The sequence below is a fragment of the Egretta garzetta genome, unplaced genomic scaffold (assembly GCF_000687185.1).
Source record: "Egretta garzetta isolate BGI_Z169 unplaced genomic scaffold, ASM68718v1 scaffold549, whole genome shotgun sequence".
NCBI lineage: Eukaryota > Metazoa > Chordata > Aves > Pelecaniformes > Ardeidae > Egretta > Egretta garzetta.
Window position 1 is genome coordinate 238,422 of NW_009260840.1, and position 11,839 is coordinate 250,260.

Sequence of the window (11,839 nt, forward strand, 5' to 3'; positions counted from 1 at the left end):
TTTTTTTTTTTTTTTTTTTTTGTCTCTGTAGGGTGCTGAGGAATTGACAGGTGAAATATTCACCCTTGGAGCTGAACCTTATTCAGTTTAATGTGTTTATATTTGTCTCTTTGAAATCTACAAAGCCACTAAGGGAGGGGAAAAGAGCTACAAAATATACAAAATACATAGTTTTAACTGTAGCCCACAGATGAAGGATCTTTGTGTATTTTATTTTGGTAATACTGGTTTCTAGTTAAGTGACTGTTCTCAAGAGGTGTAATACTGAAGCACGTATCATGTTGTATACTTTTAGCTTTCTCGGGCATGGAGAGATGAAAGTAAGTCCTAAAAATATGCTAAACTTAAATAGTTCCAAGTGCAAAAATAGGTGATGTTGTAACAGGAGATCTTGTTTCAGACTCCTGTGTTGTTTGCAGATCAAACGTGTATCTATTGCATGAAATAAAATCGGGAACTTCTGCATCTAACAAAAGCAAAATGCCTGGGCTTCCTTTCCAACATCAGTGAAAAATGCAGGAAGTAGTTATGTGTTTAAATGTTGCCTGTGAAATCATGCAAATCTAAGCCAGTCATTTTAGCCTGATGTGGTCTTTTAAAATGGCAACTATCAGGCTTATTCAGCTCGGACCACTGCTCAGCAGCAAAATTACAGTCACCGCAGCAAATAGGCCTTCTAATGTTAACACCAGCAGATAACAAAAATAGCATTTAATAACTTTCATTAGTTAGTGTTTCTAGGGCTTTGCTCTTTCAAATCATTTACATAATTTGCAGGTACAAGCTGCTGTGCCAGACTGTCCATCTGAGTCTCTCTCTGATCAGAGCATATTAATGCACTTGTTTGATGGTCTGTTACCAATAATTACCTTGGATTGCATTAGGAGCATTTCCAACATTGCAGCTGGTCTGTATTTTTCAGTAAGTGTATTTCAGGGCCCAATTACAGGACTCTGATGTGTTATTGTTCCAGTGTGCTTGTTCAAGCTTGTAATTTTAATATGCCTCTACACTGTAAATTTATGAACGCGAACCCAAGGCTCTGTCCTGAGTTCCCCATGCATCCCGTGCTGGCGGCAGCTTCTGCAGAGATCATCTCAACTGTTCCTCATTGGCTTTTTAAGAAGGCAACGATGACAGCTAGGAGGTGGAGGCTTCCTCAGGGATGTTTATCGAGCAAAGCCTGAAGTTCGGTGTGCTGTGTGCTTGGCATGGAGCAGGTGGGGAAGGGGCAAAACCAGCTCAGCCCTCCCTGGGTCGGACAGTGTAGGGGATTGTGAAGAGGTTTTCAGCTACTTTTGTGTCTAAGTCGCTTTGGCACTTTAAATAAGCATCCTTCAATGCAAGGGAGGCTAGTGCTGATACTACTGTACACCAGGACAGCTCTCCCTATTCTGCTGTCAGTAGTGCAAGACACCCTGGGGAAAAGACCTGAAAAAGGCTGAGTTTAACAAGTCCATAGATTTTGTCCTGCTCTAGACTTCAGCTGCTGTTTCAGAAGCCTTTCTTGAGTCAGAGAGGAGAAAATACAAAGGCTTAACCTTCGTGAAAGAGTCAAGCACTTTACTTTTATGATTGCCGTTGACAATTCAACACGATGAATAAATTATTACTGCTATTGATTTGTTTCATCTTTCTGAACCATTTGTTTGCAGGGGATACATCAGAATAACACATGTCTCAATGAAACGGAACTCAATCCTGAGAGCTGTTTTTGCATTTATTCCCATCTGGTAGGCATCCTCTATAGATACAGATAAGATGCTTGAGCAAACCTGAGCAAACCTGATGTACAGAAACATAAGAGCATTTTGTCCTTCCTAGAAATCAGTATGTTATATTTATACACAAAGATATTAATTCACCCAGGGCTTTGGCAGCCTTTGCTTTTATCTGTGAGTCTAGTCATTAACCTATTTACCTTAATTACAGCTTTAGATAATATCAAGCTTTTCAGGTGTGGCCTATAAATAGTGATGTGGCATTGTATATGTTTTAGATACTGTTTCTTTCATGCCATCCCTTCTGCTCTCTTGTTTTTAACTGAGGGTTTGAGCAGAACAAAGAGAAGAGGCTCTTGCCCAGCATCGTTCTTCAGGGAGACTTGAATTTGGAGCATGCTACAACAAATCGATAAATTATGATTAATTTAACTTTTAAATGGAAGGGCTTTGTATACATGTGAAAATATAATAATGGACCACTATGAAATGAAGGGGTTGGATCGATATTCCAAAGCCACAAAGGCTCGTAAAGATTTGTTAGATGCAAAGATCTTTATAATTAAGTGAAGTAGAGCTGTAGGAAGAGGGTATTTTTGCATTGACAGCATACTCCCTCCATTGGTCTTGTTGCAGTAACTGGGCTCCCTTTTGACCTTTTCAGGGATGCACAGCATTTCCACTGGACTTTGTGCAGATGGAGCTGAGCTTGCCCTGCCAGTCCTCATCCTGGGTCCCAAAGTGTACTGGGGCATGACATGAGGCACCCTTGCTGCGCTTCCGAGCCCAAGCTGGGGACTCCTTCCCTGCAGTGGGGTCTGTGCAGGGGGCGAGGGGATCACTCCTGGCATGGCATTGTACCCTGCCCTTGACGTGGGGACGGTGTGACAGCCTCTGGGTACAGTCTCTTGCTGCACGCAGTGCCGGTCTGGCACCCAGCTGCTCGTGAAAGGCTGGGATCTGCTTAGTGACAGGGGATGATCTGAGAGTCCCTTGCTGCCAGCTGGATAAATATTGCCACAGCAGTGGGAGACGTTGCATTATTAAATAAACCATCTAGCTTGCTTACATGCAGAATTCGGATAAGACCTGCTTCCCACTGGCGAGCACTGCTCAGTACTGGAACCACTCTGCTGTGTGTGGGTATTAAGTGTTAATAAAATGGTCTTTCCAGCAGCCCTGGAGATAGTTTTAGGAGCCTTCTGTTCCAGAGAGGCTAAATGGGGGCTGAAGGTGTAACTTTCTTATTCTTAACTTGTTCATGTTGCCATTACAAGGTGGAAAGTTCCAGTAACATCTGGTAACCGGGAAAGGGAATGTAGGGATCTTGACCCCTCCATCTCGTGGGTCTCGTTATGGTTGAATGGAAGAATGTTTTCTGTTTTATTGTGCCACGGGGAGGCTGAAGACCTGATGCACAAGGGGATTTAGGTGCCCAGCTTCTCTTTTCAGCCTCCTGTTTTGTAGAGATCATGGGAGTTGGGTGCTCCAACGCCAGAGCTCCTCCGGTCCTGCTTTCAGTGCTGATGTTGCTGAGCACCAAGAATGCAGGCTTCGTCAGAGACCTCCATCCAGATTTCTTTCTGGGTCACCACTTGCCAAGTGCATTTGCCCTAAAAACAGGCTGAAACCAAGCTATTGACTTTTAATTGTCAATGCATAAAGTTTCCAAGAAGAAAGAGGGCTTTGTGCTGCTTTAATGGGGACACACTGAAGTATAGTCGCTCTTTGAATTAGACAATGAGAACGTAAAGATTTTCTATGGCTCTAAGAGTGTCTGAAGAGCATCAGCAGAAGGTTACATTGAGCAGAACAATGGCACAGTAGTTGGCTTGCTGAGAGGTAGGAAAACCCTTTGGAAGTAGTAACACAAGTTTTTCTTCAGTGCTGTTCTCTCCCGATTAAATGAGATTAATTGTGCTGTTGAGTTCCGCGAGTTCAGCATCCAAAATAAATACATAAATTAAGACAGGCGACAGTGCAGAGGCTCAACTGCAGTTTGAATTCCTGCCACCTTCTGCGGGATGCGGAGGGGAGAGAGGAGCCCTTTCCTCTTACTGCCTGATATCCCACAGAACACACACGATGACCGAGCGCTCTGCTCGCCTTGTCTGAGCTGCTTTCCTTGCTCCCGGGAAGGTTTTCTTTGGCTGGAGCTCTGCAAGGTGCACAAGCCAGTTCCAAAGTGCCAGATGTGTGTGGAATAGGAAACGTGCTGGCCAGGCTCCAGGCTGTGGGACCTGCAGCACAACAGCAGCTCCCCAGGAAAATCTCCAGCTGCCAAGAACTAGAAGTGATGTCAGCTCTGGAAGTGTGTCAGATTAGAAACCCTTGTACTTTGCTCTCTGTGAAGTATTAATCTCCCAAGGCCTGGGCTGTAACAGGTCCTGTCTGGCTCAGTGCAACTTTATTTGTTTTGGGCTGGAAGTGTTTGAAGGTTTTTGTGTGAAGGCACTGGAAGCTGTCAGTGGTTCAGCTGCTTTGGGCTGGGTCCTGTCCTTGAGTTGATCCTGGGGCCTCACTCGGCTGTGCTAAAGATGGGCCTCCCGTGCCTTGAAGTGAAGGTCTAATCCTTGTAATTGCTGGGCTGGGTGTTTGTAGGAATGATTGTGCCTTGGGATCTTGTGTGTGCCTAAATCTCTTTGTCTTCCCCCAGCTGAATCAGTTTGTCGAAGAGAAGATAGATGTACTAACATCTCCCTCAAATACTTCCTTTCTGTCTGCCTTTAGGACAGCCCCTTTAGGTGGTGGCTTGGTTGGTGACAGGGTTGTGACCGTGGTGGGGAGCTGTTGGGGCTGTCCTCACACCAGCCAGAGAAGAGCCTCAGCTGTGCTGCGTAATTGGGATGGGATGGGTTTATTTGCTGAGTAGTATGGTAGTGTTGCATTTGAAGCTGGGACATACACATCTGTCTGAACCAGCATGGCAGAGCCGCGTGTCCACATGGTGATGTGCCCTTTGGGAGCTGGCAGTGGGGCTGCTCACGAACCTTACTCAGGGATTGTGGATCAGCTGATTCCAGCTGTGCTGGGTGCTCTACAAAAAAAAAGAAGCATAGATACCCCAGTGCACAGAAATGCGTCCCTTTGGTTTGTGCCTGTATGTTTTGTTTTTAAAGTAATTACTAAACCACAACTCATCCTCCTCCGAACAAAGCCATTTGTCTCCTGTTGAACAGTAACCTTTTATTTGCTCGTGCTGTGTAACAGAGCTCAAGGACATGTTCACTGCTGATAGCCAAAATTTCACCAGAACAAGCATCTCCCTTGTATAGGTCTTTCCTTCTCAATTTAAGTGGTTAAATCCCAGGAGAGGGAAATAACCCTATGTACAAGGAGGCAAGCAGGGTTTTGTGCTGTTGTCAGCCATGGAGTGCAAGTTCCCAACAGATCTATGGGCTTGGAGTATTGTGTGTCTTCAACATGAAAACGCTGCTCGGAGGGTCTTGCCTCTGTCCAAGTCATTGCATCGTCAGGAATCCGTCCAGCCTCGCTGTGTTGCTAGCTCACGCTTCACCTGGTTATTTATAGTTTTGAAATTACAAAACCAAGAGAATCCATTCTTTTCTTCCTTTGCTCAGTGGTAAGTTGGGCTGCTCCTGCCTGTGTTTGATGTTGGGGCGAGGAGATGATAGGAGTGGTTTTGTATGTGCTTCTTGGGAAGGGAGACGTTGGTTGGTTTAACGTGGATTTTCAGATGCCTGCTTTGGATCTGGAATCAAGCCTGCTGCTGGCATGGGCTACGCTCCCGTGAAGGGCAGGGGACAGCTTTGGGCCTTGAAGGTTTTACAATCTTTGTTCATCCGAAACGCCCTGTTTTTTATGCCACTCAACAGGAGACTTTTTAATTTACTTCACTGGGCCTGGACACCGGAGGTGGATGGATGGCTGATGAAAGTGAGGAAATAGGTGGGAGAAAAAGAACATTTTTCTCTTGGGCTTTTTTTGTGCATAATGTAGCCTAGGGGTTAGCAACACAGGAGAGAGTAAAATACCACTGCAGAGCCTGGGTCAGTAAATATAATTTTCAAGGGAACAAAATGCTTTTAACTTGCTGCATCAAAGACCTTCCATTTCAAGGCATCCTCTATGTTTGAATACATCTGTATTCCCCCAGAATTCTTGTGTATGTGAATGCACAAGTATGTGGTATATATCTACATGTAAGCGTGTATTTGCACATACATTTATAATCTCAAAGCTGCTACTGTCCGCCTTGGAATAGCTCAGCAGTTTGCTGGGCTTAGTGAAGTTTAGTATGGACTCTGCTGGTTACCTAGGACTGGATGGGCACAGGCTGCACTGTTCCTCTCTCCTCGCAACCCACCACTCTGCTTTTGGCTCCTTTTCCCTCAAAGAAGTATTTTGAGGTGTTCTCAGTTGCGTTGGGTTGTTTCTGGGCCATTGGTAGACAGGTGGTTTTGTGTGCTGTGGTGCAAGAGCCTGCTCTGAATGTATGTGTGATGTTGCCCACTGTAGGGCAATGCTCTACAGGGTTCCCTGGCCTGAATTTAGAAGTCTATGAGCTGAAAACTTCAAGCTCTGCTGGGCTTTGACGCTTGAAGCTATATCCAGGAGGAGCCAAAGGCAAAAAACTCTCCCATCTCCAAAGCACAGATCTGTAGGTGAAACAGCTGCCTTGAACTGGTGTGTGGAAAGACCTCCTGGCTTCTGACTTGGAAGCCCACCTCCATGTTGTTATCGACATCTCTTGGGGTAGCTGTTTGCTGTGCAAGGCAGGTGGCTGTTCCGGATAGTCTTCCCTACGTTCATTACAGCATGACCTCCGGCAGGGAAGAGGGTGAAGGTGAGCAGGAGGCTGCGCGAGCGCGTGGCTGTGTGTTCAAACAGGGGTCGTATCAATTTCTGTCACTAGGCAATGAAGAATGGAGGTTGGAAATAGTCGGCAGCTTCTGTAAGCACTTAACATTCCTGATTTCATTTGTCTTTGATCTCACTTGGAGTAATTTTACTCTCTTCTGATCCTTTCCCTTGAAGGGGCTTTTATCTCATTGTCAGGCTTGCTAATTTAGTGTGGTGTTTTGAACCAGACCTCCTCCTACGTTTCCAGAGCCTGGAAGGTATTTTTTCCTTTATCAGGGAGCATTTATACAGTTCTTTGAACATCTTGGGACAAGAGTCATAGTGGGGCTTTTTGTAATGCCAAGTGAAGGTCCTGGGCCCTGCTGCTCCAACCTCTGTATGTGCAAAGGGCCTGTCTCCCAAAAATCTGCAGTATTTTGGGGCCAAAGGAGCAGTTGAGGGCTTCATTTGCCTGGCTGGAAGCCTCCTTGGGCTGCATTAAGTGACAGATAGTGATGAGTTGTCACAGGCATTTGGCCTTGTCATGGTCTTCTACCAGGTGCTCAGTTTGAGCCCTGAGGGTTATGAGTACGTCTGGGCTTTTACTTGGCTTTTTGGTCTAGAAACATTTTTGGTGCTCCTGAAATAAATGGTGGTGGTTTGAGTACAGTCATGAGCGCTCACTGTCGCCTGGAGCCGGCATTGCTTGGCTCACAGTAGATACTTGCAAGTAGAAACATACTGATACCCTGGAGGTTGGTTGCTTGTAAATGATTTCTGCTGTTACTGGGTGGATTATGTGGTTGGAACAGGTTTCCAGGAAAGGAGTGACTATTGCTTTTTTAAAGATCTTGTGCAATCATGTGTTTATTGGTGTGAAGGTATGAAAGAAGGCAACCTCCTCCTGTCAACATCCCGTGAGAGGGTATCGTCATGACCAGCTCGGCAAGTGCACCAAACTTTGATGATAGAAACAGACCACTCTGGTTGCTCGTGGAGGAGGATCCTGTGCTCCTGGTGTTAGGATGATCCTTGGTGAGCATGCTCCTGGGCTGTGGTGGAACAGTCGCCTGTGAAGTCTGGTTTCAAATGCGTTTCCTTCCAATGGTTTCTCCTCTCATTGTATAGCAGAGAGAGACCTGAACCAGGCTGTCAGGCTTGGCGTGGGTGAGCTCTGCAGTCTGGTGCCAAGTTTTTTAACTGGCCCTTTTTTCTTGAATGTACCAACCAGAAGCTTGGATCCAGGTAGGTTTTGACTTTGGGGGCGAGAGCTGGGCAATATTTAGGGGTATAGAAACATCATCACATGTTTTTATAAAGCAAATACTACTTCTGCTGTGGTGCAGAGTATGGAGCTGTCTGTTTTTACTCTGCTGCAAGCAGGTTGAGTTGATTTTTAAGGGATTGAAGTTTGAGAGGCTGATAATCGCTTCTTACTGACCTGGTGTTGGCGTGGGAAGCTGCACTGCAGATCTCTGCTCTATTCCTGGCTGCCTGAGCCAGCCAGCTGTCCCCTCGTGTTTCACCTTTTGAAGAGGAGGAGTATTTTCAGCAAAATGCCATTTTAATTGCTGTCTGAAGAAAATAGGACAGATACACGGGCTGTTTCCCTCAGTGATGAACAGACATGTCTGGCACGGAGCAGGAGCCCGGGGAGAACCTGGAGTCAGGAGGACAGCCCGTGTGTGCGGTGGCAGGGGGCACGTGGGATGCCCGGCATGCAGAGCCAGCTGATTCCACGTGGCTGAGCCCACCCAGCCCTGCTGCGTTACAGGAGGGTCGGTGTTGTAGGAGGGTAAGAGTAGGCACAGGCAGCATTGGTGTCCATGATGCTGGTGCTGCACAAGAGCTGCCCGAGGCATGTTTATGTGTTGCTGCTGGCAGTGACGTGTAAAGGAGTCGTCGAGGGGAAAGATGCAAAGAGGAAGCTGGAGCTGTTGGTTAAGGGGTCTGACTTCTGACCTGCCTTAATTCCTTGTCTCCTCAGTTTCTACTTGTGCTTCTAAAGACAACAAGTTGAAGGAATGGCAAAGGATTAAGACTTTAGCCAACAAAGTTTCAACATCTTTTGACATAAGCTTTGCATCACATGCCTCAGCCTTTGCCTTAGCAGCCCTACCTCCCTGGAGGTGCTGTGTAGCAGCTCAGCTCCAGTGTGCCTCCTGTCCTTGGCTCAGCTGAGTTTTCCCCAGCCTCAGACTGTTAACCCTCTGCTGTGTTTGGCTGTGTCACCTTCTGCACGTATGTTTGCTGGTAACTTGCTCTGTGCTTTTGTTTCTCCCTATTTCATACTTTTTTTTTTGTACCGGCTGTCTCAGGTGGAAGGCTTCTAGTGGCAGTGTCTTTCCGGAGCATTTGGGGCAGCCTTTCAGCTTCACGTTCCCCTACTTCTAGTGAGTGAGTTTTGTAGCTTGCTGTGATCCTCGAAGGACTAAGTTAGGAGAAATGAATGGGCACAATTGCCCTTACAGGAGGGCATGTGGTGACAGTCCCTGCATAGTGGCATTCCTCAGCTTGTTCCCTGGCCTGAGGGGGCCAGGCAGCAAGGAACCTGCCAGGGCTCTGCTGGCTGACAAATCCAGAAATTCCACAGCGGTGTGTGCATGTTGGGAGCTTGATGATATCTGCTGCTTCTTGCTGTGCCTTCTTCCCGCAGAGTGTGAGTTAGCAGCACAGTGAAAGCATCCGTGGGGAAAACCCTAAACCCAGGACTTGCCGGCAGCTCCGTGTTGGCGGTAGCTGCCCCTTTGTTGTGCCTGGCTGTTGCACTGGCTGCATAGCATGGTGTGAAAGGGGCATTTCTGCATCCTGCCAGGGTTTGGCTCTGGGGGCTGGGCATCCCCTGGATGTCCTAGTGAAGATGATGGTGCTTGGGGCAGGGTCTGTTCCGTCCCGTAACGATGGCAGTCAACAGGCAGCAGACGGGTAGGATTCTTGTGTAACCTTCTCGTCCCTGAAGGGACATAGGTGGCCAACATCGCCTTTTCTGTGGTGGTTCTGCAAACCGGCAGTGACAGCAAACCTGACAAGTTCCCATCCCCGCGGGCGTGGGTGGGCACCGAATCAGCCCCACACGTGGGCAGGGTTAGGCCCTTCCTTTCAGGGGCACCTGCAGTTTCCGGCACACGCCTTGAAATAATTCCATCTCCCTGCATGTGTAATTTTGCGTGTCATTGCCCCTAATTGCATGCTTAACACACACTCTTTTAAAATGCAGCCCTTTTATCAGCAGTAGGTAGTAGCAGGTTTAATAGGGTGTTTGAATTCCTATAAAATTAATCTGTAGCCTTCTGCGATAGGAGACGGGCAGGGAGCCATGTGGTTCATATCCAGTGTTGATAAACTTGTTATAGAGGCAGGAAACATTTCTGATTGGAGCAGTGACAAAATAATTTGGAGCGGAGCCATAAAAAGAGTGGATGGTGATGGTTTGAGCACAGCAGAGATTGAAATTGCTGGTGTGTGGAAGCAGCGCTGCCAGCTAACATTGACTTAGTGTCTCTGGAGAACTCTAACGGCAAATGCATTTTATTAATGGCAATATTCTTTGAGGAAATGCTGAGCCTTGTTTCAGAGGTGGAGCTCTCCTACGAGTATGTGGGTTTGGAAATAGGCCAGACCGTGACCTGTTCAGCTTAGCTCGCTGCTGGTCACTGCTCTGGCCTCTGGCTGCAGCAGGCAGGTTGCCTAAGGGCATGTTCTGGGTAAGACATCATGCGACCGTCTATGTGCAGCTGGAATATCCTTTCTCTTCTAGTGGGGAAAATGCATCCATTCGTTCTCATTCTGGATTCGGCTATATGGGGTGAAACGTTCAGAGACAGCAGGTCACGTTTTTAGCCATTCTTTTGTTGGCTTTCCTTTGAAATGAGTCTCCTGCTACATGAACGTCAGCAGCAGGCACTGCCTTTCTGGGTTCTCAGCTGGGCTCCAGCGCTTACTGCCAGTACCTCCTGAGGGTGTTGTAACCCATCCTACATCTCCTCTGTCTGCTTTGCTGACTAGATCTTGGGGCCTCAGCCTGGCTTTGTGGCTGCTTGTGCCCCTGCCATGCTGTGCTTACTGGCTGGTAGGCTCTGGTATGCAGGCAGGTGAGCAGGAGCCCTCGCTTCTTGTGGGCAGCTGTGGTGGGTGAAGGAGAAGTTGGGGCCCTTGCTGCATCTTAAGTGCCTGTTGCTGCCACTGCTGTCGCTTCACCTTCTTCCAGTTGTTCTTCTCTGCTTTAATCTGGCCTGGAAAAAGCAACTGTGGATAGAAGGGGTGGCTGCTAGGCGCTGTTGGGGGTGGCGGAGATGGTGCAGGTTTTGCTTGCAGCCCCAAGGATGTTGGATGGAGAATGTAGTGCACAAGTGCAATAGGAGATGCTGGTCACCTAACAGGGCTGAATTTCACCTGTTATCTCCAGCCATGCTCGTGGGAGAACCATACTTCCTTTGCTGTGTAGACCTAGGACGTGATTAACCAAGGAAAGCAACCCCCACTGCAACGCTGTCTTTTCTTTGCAGGGAGGCTGTTGGAAGGGGATTCTCTGGAGCTGAGCTGTAGTGCTGGTCCTGCAAAAGTGATACTGGAGCCAAACCAAGTCGTGGTTTTGGACTGTAACCTGGCCCCTGTTGAGCAAGTGATCAATATCACGTGGAAGAAGAATGGGTTTCCATTAGTGGAGCAGGAACATCTCCACGTGCTTCCGAATGGATCACTCTTCATCTCATCACAGGCTGTGGCAAAGGACAGTAAATATCCTGAAAGGGCTGGCGCTGAGGGTAACTACTCCTGCGTGTCTCACAGCTCCCTAGGGGCTGTCACCAGTCAAACGGCTGCAGTCAGATTTTCAAGTAAGTGTTGGGGTATTTTTGTTGATTTTCTTTTTTTTTTTTTGTTTTTCCCCCTTCCTGGTGTTTATACGTATCATCTGTCTCCCAAAGAGTTTGAGATAAAGTGTTTATGACATGAAATTCTACTAATGATGTGTAGGTGGGATTTGGAATAGTCGACAAATAAGCGGTGGTGTCTTTCTGTTATCCCACTGCTAACATCCTGTGTAACTCTCCCAGGTAAGTGCCATCAGCCATGAATTAAAAATGGGGCCCTTGTCACTCTCCAAAACACAGTGCTTGCTTTTGCAGAGAACTTGATGCCTCACAGCCCTGAGTGTGGTACACCCTGCCTGGGGAGGTGGCTGTGGCCAAGGCTGTGATGGGCTTGTTGCCCCATTGACATAGATGAGGAGCACTGCCCTAAATCCGTGAGCGCTGGCTGAAGCTAAGGGGCTGGGTCATGGGGAAGTGATTGGGAGAAAGCACCTTTCCTCTGCA

The 11,839-nt window shown here is 47.4% G+C and overlaps 1 protein-coding gene across 1 annotated transcript in view; it reads left to right on the forward strand.

Moving 5' to 3' along the window:
* Positions 1-9,424: 9,424 nt before the first annotated feature.
* The window catches only part of IGDCC4 (immunoglobulin superfamily DCC subclass member 4), a 62,834-nt gene continuing 60,419 nt past the window's right edge, over positions 9,425-11,839 (forward strand). The window contains exons 1-2 of the mRNA XM_035902529.1: positions 9,425-9,449; positions 11,030-11,359. Coding sequence (XP_035758422.1) covers positions 9,425-9,449; positions 11,030-11,359 — 355 coding nt within the window. The remainder of the gene's footprint in view (positions 9,450-11,029; positions 11,360-11,839) is intronic.